Genomic DNA, 17,165 nt, shown 5'->3' with positions numbered 1-17,165 from the left:
CATGACACAGCGCCCAAACCCGCACACACTGAAGCCAAACCCGCACACACTGAAGAGTAAACAGAAAGTTAATGTTTTTTCACATTAACAATATTCGCCAGATTTTGACTTGTTTCTATTTCCAAACTTGAAGAAACACCTTTCAGAAGGGAGAACAAGTCCAGGAAATCATAGGTCTTGTATTTTCCAGTATACTGAGGGTCATACCCAAAAATTAGTTCTAAAAACAATTGGATAAAAAATGTTACGGACATGTGTTTTAATTAAAAGAGAATATTAAGTTAAATCATAAAGACTAAATCATTGAAAAGCGTCTTTTGCTTCTTTCCGAGCACCGAGGACATTATTTATTGAACAGCCTTCGTATGTTGAAGACTACGCCAGGCGATAGGCCAGACATGCAAAAAAAGACATTAACATGCTGTCATCATGGATTAAATGTATCAGATGTATGTGAAAACCTAGCATCAAAAGATTGAGGGGCAATATGAAAACCAATTATCCTTCTCTGTTCAGGATTTTTTATTCGAGGTACTTTGCACTTTATGCACAATATACTAGTACGTAAAATAAATTTGGAAAAGTAACAGATGAATATACTGAACATTATCGATCTAGAAAAAAATCTATAAGCAATACATATATGAAAATATTTTCCATTAGACATAAATAAGCAGATCAAATAGAAAACGCTTTAATATAAATCTTAGAATATGCACATACATTGTACAAACATCTAACGTCAATTCATTGTAACAATATTAGTGATGATTAAAATCAACCAAAATCTTAATTTTATTTAGAAATAGATATTTCATTACACTTGAATATAACAGTAAAACATTTATCTAAATTGAATTATTCACCGTAATTGGATTTTCTTAAAGTATTTTACGTAAAGATTGGTATGTTATTTCCTCTCACAGTTCATTAAATTTATAATCCGAGAACAATCAGCCAAAACGACTAAACCAAAAGTAAATGTTAAAAAGCAGACTCCTAGAAAGCCCATAGCTTGTGAAGATTTCCGATCATCTGGAGCACTGGTGCGCCTGCGCACTGAACTCGAAAGGGTGGACTTCTCCACAGTGAGGTTTTGTTTTATTTCCAATATCTCGGCCTCCTGTTCCGCCGTGAGATTGACCTTTGGGTTCAGGTCATAGGTCACAGGACAGGAACAAATACATTCTGAGTTGTGGTACGTGGATAAGGCTGTTGAGATCTCAGTGGTTATAACCCCTAAAAATACATATTTGTGTTACTGATGTATGGTAGATTAAAGTTAGTTTTTCTTAGGAAAGAAATTGAATTCAAATAGAAAAAAATGTTTAATAATTTTTGACTCTGAATTTACTTTGTAAAGGATTCTTTTGAAAAGTAAAATAAGTAAAAATGAATAACACAGAAAGACACCTTCGGTCGTTGTGTCTGCACTACTTGCAGAATTAAAGAGTGAAGAACAAACACCGTAGATTCTGTTGCTGCAGAGTACGTCATAGTAATACCCTTCAGATCCAGACATCATAATGCACATTTCCGATTCTCTGTCAGGTTGTGAACTATGAAAATTACTGTACTGTATTAAGATCCCAGACAATGAATACAAGTATCCGGCCCATTCCGTATATCCTAGAAAATAATTTGCCGTCGAACTGGTATCTCTAGAAATATACAAAAAAATTTGTACAGTGAATACATCCAAAGTTTGAATGAAAAAGGTAAAGATAAAAAACAGAGATACAAATGTTAAACGTGTAGCCAGTAGACAGGGGATGGTCAATTCTCTCAAGCACCGATCAAACCTCTGAAAATTACGAGGGATTCTGTCTTTTGCTCTGTTTATCGATTGTAGATTTTACTTCTAATGCACTGGGATATATTAAGTAGACATAGAGAAGGAAGTAACTAGTGTTAATTGATAAAACAGATTTGATACAAAGAAAAGCAACTAGAATGCTGTCACAACTGAAAAATTTAAAGTATGAAGAACGATTGAAGAGTCAAGATAAATTACCAACATTGAATGAGAGGGGATATGATTGAAGGATTTAAAATTGTCAATAAAGTATACTATAAAAAAGTTTTATCTACATCAGTTGAGTGAAACACATATTTCAAGAGGAAACAACTTTAAATAAATGAAACATAAGTGTAACAAAGATGTTGGAAAATACACTTTCAGAAGCAGAGTAATCAAACTGTGGAACAGTTTGCCAGACGCCTTTGTATCAAACACTGTACATCAATTTGAAAACTGACTGGAGAAATATTGGGAATATTACACTCTCAAATATGATTTTACCCAGGAGTATGGACCGTGCACCGGAATCACTGCTCTTGATAAATTAAAAACTAGGCTTTATAATAGCCGAACAACTGCTTCATCAATAAAAATGGTGCTAAAAAATTATCATCTTCGGATTGAGCATCAACAAAATTACATTAATTGTTAAAAGTCACTCTGCTGCTATACACAAAATGAATTGATATTGCAAATTAAATGATAAATACTTTTTGTCTTTCAGGTGCTGACAGAAGGATTAATCCTTAACACCGTGGATTTAAAAAAATGATCTAAACTATTGTCATGCTGATTTATCTAGTTATCTTTATACATGTTAGCGATTTTTTTTCAACAACTTATATGTATAATATTCGTGCGTCAAATTATATTTTTCAATCACATAATTTCTATTGACATGACGAAGTACAAAGTGCTTTATGCCATCTCCAATAGACCTTCTGTAATGTAGCAGAACATTAATGATGTATGTAAAAACTAGAAGACAGATAACTCACTAGGTTCTCTATAGGTAGAACATTTTATTATTTATTGAAACTTGAATATACCTACCCAAATTGTTGTATAAGACTAAGCACGGTGTCATATACGGTAGAATCTGGAATATATGCTAGGTATCCTTGATCTTTTTGGCATTGGGCTTCAGTGTCTGTAAAATTCATCGCCATTAAGCTTAACCAAAAACAGGCTGTAGAACTGTCCGGAAAGACATGCAGCTTACTGGCTAGGATGTCATTGCATAAATTACCTGCCGATTTAAATTAAAAAATTAAGCTGACTATGTATAATGTAAAATAAAAAGCTTGCTAGCTTTTCTAAAAACAAAACCAAAAAAAAACAAGAAAGGCTGAGACCACTTTTTGGCCCCTAATTTTGGGTGCCTTTCAGAATGATACAACAGATTATCCATTACAGACTGTTGTCACCCCTGCCACAAAATGAGCATTGGTTCTAAGTTTTGGAATGCACAGAGGTCACATAGAGGTCAGGAAATAGATAAATTTTCGATTTTTCTCATTTTAATGCAATTTTTCATCAATTTTACAGCACATTATTTTTTGGAATGAATGCTTTGAATCAAAATTTGTGCTGGTCTTCAAGCAACAACATTTAAAGTTCTTAACTATAAACTATCACAATTTAACCAGTGTTTTGATTTTTACATGAAACATAGGAGATAACGAACAGTATTCCAGATCAAAAGTCCATAAAACAATACAAAACAGGAGAAATGGAAACACGGACCTCCGAAACATCAGAGGTGGGATCAGGTGCCATGGAGGAGTGAGCATCCCCTGCCGACAGGTCACACCCATCGTTTTCTTCTTGTCATGATCGGGAAATAACGGAAAAATCCATCGCCAATTCAGTGTGTAAATAATTGACTAACAATTAGTATGAAAAACGTCAGTCAGCATTTGACTTGATGATGAATTGTATTTGCTGACAAGGTCATTCTATCGACAATAGAACTTACGAAATGAAGACTTTAAGGAGGCTGGTGGGTCAACAAATTAATCCCAAATTAACCACCAGATTTAACTTATTTTTTTAGATACGGTATCTTTAGCTGTCAACTATCATTTGACAAAGCAAAAATTCATACATTTTAGTTTTAAAATTTGATCATTTTTGTATATCTTTATATGGAGCTCTCCTTTTAAAGGAGATTGAAATAGTCTAAAAATTGCTGCCACCCCCAGCCTCTTTAAACATCAAATAAAGGGGCCAGATTCGGTCGTTATTCTACCATGTCCTTTATATAAACAAAGTTTAAGTGAAACTTGAAATACATGAGCTACTTCTCTTTACGATTACTTTGAATCTATTGAACTCTGGATTTGCTATTTGTTCTGATAAGCTCAATAAGGTTGTTTAACTGATTTCATTTATCAATAAATATCAATAAAGCATGGGTAAAATAACTGCCATTTGATATTGAGAATGAACGTAATTCTACTGAAGGTGCTTTTTATATTTAAAATTAATGAACAATGTTTAGATTTAAGAGGACAATTTCAATGAGTGACAGTATCAATGTGATTCAATTCGACCCGTTATACTTCAGAAGCAATGTCAGGTGAAGGTCAATGTCTTTTTCCATTGTCATTAAGTGTAAAAATACTGTTGTAGTAAATCATCTGATGCCTTTTTCTGTTTAGAAAACTTAATAAATTTCTGTTTACATTAAATGATGCTACACAATTGACAAAAATGTAACAAAAATAGATATTGGCTTATGCGAATCTCATTTATTTATTAGGGAATATTTGTTTATTTTCAAAGTATGCCTCTTGTTTTTAAAGTTTTATTATTTTTCGTAACCTAAAGAAGCAAGATAGAAAATGATATGAAAATAAAAGTTTTGGGTGTCTACTCTGAAAAAAAAAAATTGCTCATTTTGCCCAAATCTGTTCTTAAGATTGGAAGCTTTCAAAATCTAACATCAGTAATTTTTAGTTTTTGATTAATAACTTCATCATAATTTATGACAATTAATGTTTGAAGTTTAAATAAAACGGACAAATCTTATGGTATAGAATATTTAGATCTAGTATTCATTAACATGATTAAAGCATGATAATAAATTAAAGTAACCTACGATACCTTCGATGACAGTAAGGTCTGCAAAGATTCCAAGAAAAATGCCCAGAATTCTTATAACTTTCAACGTCTTCATAACAGAGTATGCTCTGAAGGTCAATTTCGAAAGGCTTAGTTTTGTGTATGGTTTGTCCATAACCATTAGTATCTGAATCAATCATTGTAGAATTGTTTTCAACAAACAAATACTATGCTATCTAAACAAATATCATCATGAACGATATTCAAATGCTGTTCGTACCTTTTCTTATAGACAAACACCTGCATGATAGTTTGCTTTTCAAATATGTTTGATCAATTGTATAAAGTTTTTCGACCCAGTATGAATTTTTCACCTTTATAGAAAAGACAATGGAATCAATACGATGTAATATGTAAAGATTGCTTTTGAATCTCTCCAATAATGATACTTGTTTGCTCAGCCATTTAATGTAACTTCTATCATTTATGGATGGACATAACGTGACTGTTTCATCTTTAAATTTATCAGAGGTATTGTTTATAAAGAGTAGACACTCTGATTTATCTGAATGTCACCACACTTGTTCAGGAATACGTAATTTTCACAGAAAAGAAGAAATAATCCTATTCTTGAATTAAAACATATTTTTATTTTTAAGGAAATTGTCTTCAATTTAGACTCGACAGAGGAAAAGTTAATAGCAACAATCCCAAATTAATATTTTTTCTGCCTTTGTCATTTTTTTATTTATTTATTTATTTATTTATTTATTTTTCTTTTTAGATTTTTATTAAATTCATTTAAGAAAAATATGTGTGCAATTGGTTCTGTTATTGTTGGAAGCTATACTTTGTCTACAATATTTTTATATCTTGTAAATATTTATTGTTACAAGAATTAACAACACACTGTAAAAAAATATATATTTTTTCGCATCCTTATACACAAATTATTAAGATAGTAAAAAGGTAAGAGAAGATATTAGGCAAATAAATCGATGAGAAGCAACTCTAACTGTGCATTGTTGTTTTCATTGAAGATCGTCCACTAAAAGTACATGTCTTCTCTCTAATTTTCTCTGACGCGTAGAGTCTGCACAATAAGATATATATATATATATATATATATTCCAGTATACGAACAAGGAATTTATCTGTTAAACCGCTTAACAGCAAATAAATTGAGTTATGAGTAAAAATAAATACAAATGATAAATAGGAGAAGTCTCTCTTTGTATTAGCTGACGATGTTAATAATATTCACTGATTTTTTTAGTTTGGGCATCTACTCATTTTATATTTAAAATACATAACTATTTTTAAAAACTCATAAGCAGAGGTCTATATTAAAACACTTAAACTCTACAAAAATTTGAATTGAACATTTTATTGTTATGACAATTGAACTCAAGGTGATTACAGATATTTTTTGCTAAGAAAAAGGGTCATCAGTAAGATTCGATAATAACTAGTTCTCTCTCTTGCTCCTTCTTTTTTGAATCCTCACGAACAAAGATACAAAGGCGGGTTCCAGTAAATGTTCAACCAAGCCTCTTTCTTTACTGCTCACTAAGATATCAACAGTAGTGAAGGAGAGACTTCAAGAGTACTGTGTAACAATATATTCAAGAAGTGGTGTAAATCAGATGTGGATACTTAAAAAATCCAAGAATTTTTTGGACAATTTGAAATCACAAGATTTCACCAAAATCAACAGCTTAAAAAAATAACGACTCTTCAACTTTATACGCAACCATTTTTCAGATTTTTTTATATCATACACAGCTGTCTTTTCCAATAAAGATGGAACTCATAAAATTACTTACCTTGTCATTGGTCATTTGCAAAATTATTGTGTTAAAAAACATTCTGATTGTACACACAAGTGCTTTGAAGTTGACATAAAAAAGATGCTTGAGTTTCTGATTGACAATATCTATGTCGTTTTTGGAGACCAGGTCTTCCAACAATCTATAGGAATTCCTACGGTTACCAATTGCACCCTGTAATTACCAGACCTATTTTTGTATTAATATTTGTGCATAATCTTATGTGTGAAAAGAAGAAACACTTGCTGTGGCCTTCAACTCGACATTTAGATGTATCGACGACGTATTGTCAAAAATCAATGATAATTCCCATTCGTATGTCGATACAATATATCCTTGAGATTAAAGATACGACAGAGTCAGACACATCTGTTTCCTATTTGGATATTTTACTTGAAAAAGACGTTAATGGTAATCATACAACCAAGCTCTATGATAAACGTAATGACTTTTACTTTTTTATCGTCAACATCCCTTATTTATGCAGCAATATACCTTCTTCACCTGCGTACGAAGATAATATATCTCAGTTGATTCGATACGCAAGAGCATACTCTACGTATAAACAATTTCTAAAACGAGGTCAATTATTGACAAACAAATTGATTAAACAAGAATATCAGCAGTCTCGCTTAAAGTGATCATTTCGTTAAGTTCTATTGTCGATACAATAACCTTGTCGGCAAATACAATCTATCATTGAGTCACATGCTGACTGATGTTTTTCATAGAAATTGTTGTCCATATTTATACACAGAATTGACGACGGATTTTCTCGATATTTCCCGATCATAACAAGGAGCATACGGCGGGTGTGACTGGTCGGCAGGGATGCTGCTTCCTCCATGGGATCTGATCCAACCTCTGATGTTTTCGAGGTTCATGTTTGCTCTGCTCTTATTTTGTATTGTTTTATGGACTTTTGATCTTGAATACTGTTTGTTATCTCCATATGTTACATTGAAACAATATACCTTGGTACACTATATTCATGGGTTATTTAACCTTGTAGGGAGACAAATTCTAGAAAAGAAACGTGAAATATAACTACTTACAATAATATCAATATTTTGAAAATCTATGGTCTATCTGATGATCTAGTTTGCAAGTATAAGTTGTTGCAATCTGAAATTATCTTTGACGATCATAAATGTATGTGGCCATTATTGTTACACTTAATTTGCCATGGTGTGATCAGTCACAACCACAGTGTGATCAGTCTTACTTAATCAGCAATATACCTTCATCATCTGCATGCGGAGTTATATTTGTATCAGTTCATTCGATACGCAAGGGAATGCTCTATTTTTTGTTTGCTTTAATAAGCTTTTTAAAATTTTATTTCTGTTCGTTTTCTTCAAATTTCGCGTAGAAGGTTTTCAATACGTGATGCAAAAATGTGTTTGCTTATATACAGGCACAATTAGTAATTACTTCAATTCTTAACAATTAATTGAAAGCCTCTGATATTTAAAAAACTACAGACAGAATGTCAATCTAAAGCTCAAATTCCTTTTTATTAAGAATTTTCCTAGATGATGGATTTCTCTTCCACGACAACATATCCAATCTTAGGGATTTTATAGATCACCATCTTTTATGGTTTCATTTGCATTGTTTAACGGACTTTTGAGCTTCATTACTGTTTATTTTCATATTTCATTTTGGAGAATTTGTATAAAACATTTGAATGTTTTTAATTAAAAGAAAAAAATAACAGACGTCCAATGACAATGTACTTGAATTTTCAAATTCAATTTTTATTGATAAAACAGATATCTGTAGCTATGATACTAATTTCAGCGTGAGAAATGGTTGTATATGATATTGAAAATATTGCTAAGCCGTATGTATTGGTAATTAATGAAGTATTTATTAATGATCATATGATGATCAGATGATGATAAGCTGGAATTACTGATTGAACACTGGGTAAATATATTTTATACCCTATGTACAACTTCAAAGAGAGAGAGAGAGAGAGAGAGAGAGAGAGAGAGAGAGAGAGAGAGAACCAATTCGAGTGGATTGTGCCATATTTGATTGAGAACAGTTCCCTGCAACCTTCCCTCTGAATATATACCACATGGCGACTAAGAATTAATTGATCTTTTAACTGGCGTCATGATTTCATAAATGTGACGGATTCTGTTGAAGATTACGCAAGGTGATGGGCAAAACATGAAAAAAGAGCTTGACACGTTGTAAGATTGAATAAAATATATCAGATGCAGGATTAAATCTCGCATTCATCCATTGAGGGTCAAACTGAAAATTAACCATCTTTCTGTGTTCAGCAAAAAAAAAAAAAAAAAAAGAATTAGACGGATAAGATGGCCAGTATGTACTGGTTCCATCTCACAAAGCAGGTAACAACACTGTTTGATTTTACCAAAATCAACATCATTAAAATTTCAATGAGATATGTTGTTTTGACATTTTTTTTCCTCGTAAATTTCAATCGTCAAAATTAAATAATTGAAATTTATTATAAACTTGGTTTAACTTAAATTTTTGTAAACGCGATACATACTTTGTCGTGCACAGTGGTAGATTGATTGAAATGTTTGTTCGGGGTTATGTATATTTCAATTTAATGAAAATCTGATCTTTGATCGGCTAGATCCACAAAACTTTGTTAAGTACAGTAGTCTACACTTTTGTTTTTACGTCACATGTGTACGTGTTTCCTTTGTTGGTTATCAAAAGAACGATATCGGAATCTATCTTAAGCCAACGTCACCCTGGTCATGACACTATTTAAAAAAAATGTTTTAAAAATCAAGCGATTTCTGATTTTTTTTCTCCAATTTTCAAATAAAGTTGAAGTATTAATGTCCACTATTAATTGTTAATTATTACATAATGCTGTCTACAGTTGATATTTTTTATTCTCTTTTATTCTCCTGAATTTGGTATAACAAGCCCGGATAATTGTTTCATTTTAAAATTGTGCTTGATTTTATAGTTATTTTGTCCCAACTCGATTGGCGAAGTTATAGAAAATTTTAAAGTGTGGGTTATGTATAGAAAATTCACACTTTTAACAAAGAAATCACACCTAACTATGGTACAAGAGCTTGAATACTGTTTGTTATCTCCATATATTTCATTGACATATTCTTTAGTTTGCATTTTTGTTTTTGAACAATAGTATGAATCGGAAGGGCTATTTGGTATTTAAAAAAATCAGTCAAAATTTGACTCAATGATAAATTATATTTGCTGACAAGGTCATTGTATCGACAATAGAAGGTACGAAATTATGACTACAAACGAGACCACTGATATCCTATTTCTTATTTCCGGAACGATTCAAATTGTAAATTTTATTTCTGGTATTTCGATGTGTTCTAGTACATGGCTTTGTTTTGAAATTTGTAGTTGAAATTTTATTCTCATTATTTCCTTGAAAATTTTCAAAATATATTTATTGAAGCAATGTTCGTATGGCGATGTGTTGTATAGGTTCAGATAACCAAATTGAAAAAGATCCTTGTATTTGTTTTATTACTACACGTGTTGATATAAAGAAAGAACGTTTTTGTTAATTACACAATTGAAACAATCGGTAGATAAATCTTTTTAGCTCACCTGACCTGAAGGCTCAAGTGAGATTTTCTGATCACATTTTCTCCGTCGTCCGTCCGTCTGTCTGTCTGTCCGTCTGTAAACTTTTCACATTTTCGACTTCTTCTCAAGAACCACTGGGCCAGAAAAGCTGAAACTTATGTGGAAGCATCCTGGTATAGTGTAGATTCTAAATTGTTCACATCATGATCCCCGGTGGAAGGGCGGGGCCACAATGGAGAATCAAAGTTTTACATAGAAATATATAGAAAAAATCTTTGAAAATCTTCTTCTCAAGAACCACTGGGCCAGAAAAGCTGAAACTTATGGGGAAGCATCCTGGTATAATGTAGATTCTAAATTGTTCAAATAATGACCCCCGGGGGAAGGGCGGGGCCACAATGGGGAATCAAAGTTTTATATAGAAATATATAGGAAAAATCTTTGAAAATCTTCTTCTCAAGAACCACTGGGCCCAAAAAGCTGAAACTTATGTGGAAGCATCCTGGTATAGTGTAGATTCTAAATTGTTCAAATAATGACCCCGGGGGAAGTGCGGGGCCATTATAGGGTATCAAAGTTTTACATAGAAATATATAGGAAAAATCTTTGAAAATCTTCTTCTCAAGAACAACTGGGCCAGAAAAGCTGAAACTTATGTGGAAGCATCCTGGTATAGTGTAGATTCTAAATTGTTCAAATAATGACCCCAGTGGGAAGGGTGGGGCCACAATGGGGAATCAAAGTTTTATATAGAAATATATAGGAAAAATCTTTGAAAATCTTCTTCTCAAGAACCACTGGGCCAGAAAAAGTGAAGCTTATGTGGAAGCATTCTGGGGTAGTGTGAATTCTAAACTGTAGGAATCATGACCCCCGGGGGAAGTGCGGGGCCATTATAGGGAATCAAAGTTTTACATAGAAATATATAGGAAAAATCTTTGAAAATCTTCTTCTCAGGAACCACTGGGCCAAAAAAACTGAAACATATGTGCCCATGGAAGGATCATGGGGTAGTGTAGATTTCAAAATATCTAAATTATGATCAGTCGGGTAGGGTGGGGATGCATTTTGTATAACAAGGGGGAAATCTGGTAAAGAACAGAATGGTCAAAGCTTCTCAGGTGAGCGATGTGGCCCATGGGCCTCTTGTTTTTATTTTTGATATCTTTAAAAAGGTTTAATGTCGATTTAACTATAGAAATGTGGGGATACTCAAGTATAAATCGATGAAAATTTAAATAACATATATTTCAAAAACGTTTTCAGTTTTTTTAATTTAGATAAAAAAAATAGGTTTATCAAACTTTTACAATATCCTCCATAGCAGATACCAAGGACAAAATGTGTGCTTAAAATCATTTAGCTGTTTAATTAACAGATGTTATGTGTGAGTTTTATGTTCTTTGTAATTCGTATCTCAAAGTACCATTGCATAAAGATAAAGATAAAGAATAGCATATTATCTCTTCCAGGATGTCATGTTTGAAAAACTTAAAAAATTAACCATTTTTCACGACATTAGTTATTAATGTGTGACTTTTTGATGTTTTGCGGGTTGTTAAAAACACAGCATCTAATTTCAAAAAATATAACTTAAATCTACTTATTCCCACAGAAAAATGTAAAAATACCATTTTGTTAAAATGAAAACAAACCACAACATCAATTATACCTTTACTTTAACCAACCACAACAAAGTAAAAGGACCTGTAGAGCATTTACAAATATACATTTCGATGGAAAAGTAAACTTCAATTCAAACGGAATTCCAGAGGATAATTTAATTTTAACAATTGATTGGATACTGGAGAATTTTTTTTAATAACCACAGCAAAATGTAATTATTAGGATTCTTTCTCGGGAAGTATACATGTATCTCTAAGGGCAAGTATATTTTGTCCTCAAAATTAAATGCCCGTATGTACCACTGTTTGAGTGACATAAAATGTTAAGTATTATCCAAAGCAAAATCATTTTTTACAGAGGAGGTAGCTTATTTGACAGAGCTAATTTGAATATTTATCAGATATGTTTATTCCTTTGTCCACGGTATAAATCCTAGAATACTAGTTTTTTTTCTTATTGCACCTGATGCTAAATTAGGTTGATCAATGCTAAATGTAGTACATTTTAAGTTAAAGGAAGTGAACAATTCAGAATTAGAATTACTATGAATTTACTCTAGACATCACTTAACATTATCTTTCACTCACAAAGTGGCACAAACAGCTCAAATGTTTTGTCTTTGTCGTATATTCTTTTGTAAAACGGACTCCAGGATCAGAACGTACACGAAGCTCTAAAACATCAGAGGCTGGGTCAGTAGTCATGCTTAATTATTTTTCCTTGTGTAAATTAAACAATAAAAACATTCAAAGTCAAAGGCTACATAATGTACTTATACTTACAGAAAAATAGATTTTCTTTGATAATAAATATGAAAATACCCCCCCCCCCCCCCAGCTAACTGTGTTTGCGCTTAAAACTATTTTTTATATATTTTATTAATTTAATTTTTTTTTTCTCACAATATATATCCCATGCTATGATTTAAGCAAAATTACACCATTGTCGTCCTGTACAATGTTTATTTCTTATATAAAACAGTTTTACAGAAGCAGTGCTTCTGAAACAATCCAATGCTTTTTTTATATACTAGTAATTGATTATAAAAGTTTAAGTATCAGACATATACATCATAAGCACATTCTAACAGCAAAATTGACCTTTCTCAAAAATGTACCTCATGTAAATGAATAATTGAGAGCTATTAATAGTTTTACAGATTATAAATCAACTATTTAGACTAAGGTTCTTTTATCCCTTCATTTCATATTCTTTTTTAATTTCTGAATATTATTACAACTTCTACAGTAGAGTAGTTTTAGTAATGCTGCTTAAAATAATTTTTTACAATGGTATTTATATTTTATCAGAAAATTTTAAATGTAATTCATAATTATAATAATGTGTATGAGATTTTTAATAAAGTCTACATGTTTTAACTTTTTAAAAAGTTCTTTAGTTTTTTGAGTTCATTTTATCAAATTACAAAAATGAATTAAATAATTTAGAAAAATAATTTAGAATAGTTGACTGTCAATTAATTGATTATGGTTTTGTAAAAAAAAAAAAATCATAGCATATGAAGGATATGTTTGCTTTCTTAGTTTATTCAAATTAAAACAAAAAAAAAAAAAACCACACACACACTGAAGACTCGGTGGTAAAATCTAATTTCCCCTTATTAACGATCAGGAGAAGCAATGTCATGGAGATATTTCTTAAAATGCTACTTAACTTTTCTTTATCTGTTATTTCTTATTTATAACTAATATGTGAAACATATGGAGATAACGAACAGTGAATCATTTGAATATTCAAGGAAACAATACACACCAGATGAATTTTTAACCAGAATTGCAATGTTCACAGTAAGTTGTTTCTTTAGCTATTGTAATGCTCTATTTCTATTTCCATATTGTTTATTGCTTTTGCAATTGATTAATGAAAAAATAATAAGCTTTAGGTAGAAATACAATTGGGAATGAACAAAAGTATCCAAAGTTATTTTCAAGATTTTTTTTTTCAATTTGAAAGATATTTTAAAGTCTGCTGTAATCTAGTGAATTTACAAATGTCATTGGATTCTACCTTTTAATAGAATCAGATACTTAAGATTATTGAATCACTAGTATATTACATGTAATTTGATTGACTAAATTATTACGCTAAAATGAACCTTTTTCAGCTTCAGAGTACAAATTTTGGGCATCAATGATTTCTTATTCGTTTTGTATATATTGAGGTAATATTCATTTTCAATATGATAACTTAATTTTCTCTGCTATTTATAGAGAATCCTTTACATCTATCTGAACTCCTGGACCTACAAGAGACTTTTAGCTTTATACTTGATGAGTTAAAATAGCGTTATAAATATATAATACTACTGTCTCCAAATACATAATGTCCGTCCTGTTAGGACGTGTATCTTAAAAATGAACTAATTGTTCGTATTTTGAATTATTACACTTGTAAATCATTCTTATGAAATTCACTCTTTAATTATTCAGATACATTGTACGAAAAAATGACCTTGTCTTGATTTTTTAAATATCCGTAACAATGAAAAATTGTGGAGATGTCTTAGAGCATAACAAATAAGCCATATCATTCTACAAATCCAAGACGTTATTCAAAAAAGCAAAAATATTATGCTTTGAATACTTGAAATTGTAAATCGTAAATTTAGGGATATTTTAAATGGGAGATATGAAGTAAAACTTGGAATATCATGATGAAACTGTCGGCGCGCCAATGCTAATGCGCCTTTGCACTTTTGCAAGTGGCGAATTAATAGCCTACCGCCCGGTTCACAGTGTACAACGTCGTAGCGGTGTTGTAACTTCGCGACTGCGCGATGTGTATGACTACCACGTACATGTATTACCATTTACGAAAATAGTTTTATCCGGACATTATGGTCAAAGTTGAACTAAACTAAATGAGATCAATAAAAGCATCATGAGTACATATTTAACTCAAACTCAAAGTCATTGCATGGTGAACAACCACTGAGGAAATTTCAAAAAAGAAATTAAGAACGTTCCACGTGTCGTGTATTTGTTAGGAAATTATGTATAGATGGTGTTGATGACAATTTCTTTGTGTTTGTCGACTGTGACCTCTTGTCCTTCAGTGGGAATTTTGGTCATCTTGTGTTTGTTTGTTTGTTATTCGCCCGTCTGGTTATCGGGTAGCTTTGTCTGGCTTCATTGCTTAAAGATGCTATCGATATATTCATACAATGAGAATTTAGCTACTCGTATAGGAAATTTACTAAGTTTTCATCAAATCTAATGAAAGGAAAGAATTTTTTTTTAAGTTATTATAACAAAATAAATCAGACTTGCTGAATCTGTTACTATAGAACAGAGGCGGAAAGGACCGAATTTCACTAGCTGTGCTCTAAATCAAAATTTAGGTCAATAATTGTGGTACATGTAAATTAGAAAAGTATGTAGAAGTTCAAGGTTTTAACTTCCTACTTGAGTTTTTTATTTTTGAATAATATACATGTATAAATATTCTGCTTTATATAAAAAAAGCAAAATGACAGAGATTCTTATCTAATGTAAACTCAGGATGATTTCGCACCATGTTCACACAGTTGTAATATACAATAGTACTTTCTTAAATAATTTTTTTTAGATTGATCACTGCTCGTTATTTTCACTTTCTCATGTTGATTCTTTCAAAATAATTTAAATCAATATTTAAAAAAATACGATTGATGAGTTGCTTGATGTAATTCCTTAAAATAAATCCGACATCTTAATTGTCAACTCTATCACGCCTTTCTGAAGTATTTTTTGTATATCATATGTATCTCTCATTCCGTAAGTCTGCTTTAATTTATTTAGATACGTCATCAAGGCATAAAACTGTAAGTTAGATAACTTCTCCTATTTAATTTTCTTCTAGAATTCAACTGAATATTAATTTTTCCGGTATGTCATATTTAAAACATGAAAAAGACATTAACTCCAATTTTACGAATGAAGTCCTGGATGGGGACTTTTTTGGTATTTTCAGCTTTCATTAAATAAAATATGGCAGCAACTGCGAATGTTAAAATGTAGAAAAAAAAGTCCTTACATCACCCAGCAAAGACATCATAAAGTTTTATTTCCTCATCGTGAGTTTTAACTGATTCTCAAAAGAGCAAATGTTTATCTAATTGCATAAGATTTTTTAAAATATATATGTAATCCTGCTGGTGTTAAAAAATGCTTTCATTTTTTGAAATATATTTTTAGGTAAAAGATCTTACAGTTATTATTACATGTACGTTTTCGTCGCTAAGCATGACATGTACTAATTTGAATGAATTTGCATCTTAAAATTTAAACAATAGATTACATTTTCTTTTTACATGAAATTGCCAAAATAAACAAAAGTTACTATTTAATTTTAATTAACGAATTTATTTCGACATATAAAGAGGGTCCACTTTTTTTTTTATAGGGACTTGTGTCAAAAGAAGTCCCTTTTCTTAGCTGACGAGCATTAAGAAATCTGCATGCTAAAAAAATGCATTGCCTTAATTATAAGCCTCGTGTGTTAATTTAATAGTACAAAATAGAATCAAAGTCATACTAATCACTATATTTTTCTCTACAACCTGAATTTTTTGTATGGTTTGATTCACTTTATAAAAGTATTTAGTAATTAATTCGCCCCTAAGTCGTTGAATCTTTGTAGATTTATTTATCATAGGCGTCGGAACCGGGGGGGGGGGAGGGGGGGCTTACCTCCACGAAATAGGATTTTCGTGTTTGAGAAATTTAATTTTCTTTTTTCTTTTTTTTTCTTTTTTTTTTTTTTGCTTGTCAGTTTTTTTTTGTGAAGGTATAATAAATTTTTCTTTACACTCAGCCCCCCCCCCCATCCACTTTCAATTTGCTTCCGACGCCAATGTTTATATTTCATACTGAGTGTTAAGCCATTATTAACACTGTAATTTTTCCACAGATTTTCCCCGTTTTTCCCCGAACATAACAAGGGACACACTGCAGGTGTGACCTGTCGGCAGGGGATGCTCACTCAATGACACCTGATCCAATCAGATGTTTTGGAGGCCATGTTTGCTCTGCTCTTATTTTGCATTGTTTATAATAGACTTTAGAGCTCGAAAACTGTTCGTTATCTCTACATAATTCATGACGATAAATAAAGTCATCAATTTTGTTTATAGTCAGTGATATTGATGAGGATTATAGTCACATGAATGTCACCAGCCTCAATTTGTTTTCAAGACTACGTCAAGAAAACTTTATTTTACTAATGAAATATCTAAGACACTACAGATTTGATGAAATTTACTTTAATTG

At 31.3% G+C, this 17,165-nt stretch overlaps 1 protein-coding gene across 1 annotated transcript; it reads right to left on the bottom strand.

The window, feature by feature from the left end:
• Positions 1-910: 910 nt before the first annotated feature.
• LOC134263313 (uncharacterized) lies at positions 911-5,048 on the bottom strand. The gene is made up of 4 exons (XM_062745648.1): positions 4,910-5,048; positions 2,855-3,050; positions 1,414-1,661; positions 911-1,239 (listed from the first exon to the last, which is right to left on the bottom strand). The coding sequence occupies exons 1-4, from the start codon at positions 5,046-5,048 to the stop codon at positions 911-913; spliced, it is 912 nt and encodes a 303-aa protein (XP_062601632.1).
• Positions 5,049-17,165: the final 12,117 nt, after the last annotated feature.

The sequence above is a fragment of the Saccostrea cucullata genome, unplaced genomic scaffold (genome assembly GCF_032062105.1).
Source record: "Saccostrea cucullata isolate Sc308-1 unplaced genomic scaffold, CSIRO_AGI_Scuc_v1 ctg534, whole genome shotgun sequence".
NCBI lineage: Eukaryota > Metazoa > Mollusca > Bivalvia > Ostreida > Ostreidae > Saccostrea > Saccostrea cuccullata.
The sequence above is the reverse complement of the archived record's forward strand: the minus strand, read 5'-3'. Positions and strand labels throughout refer to the sequence as shown.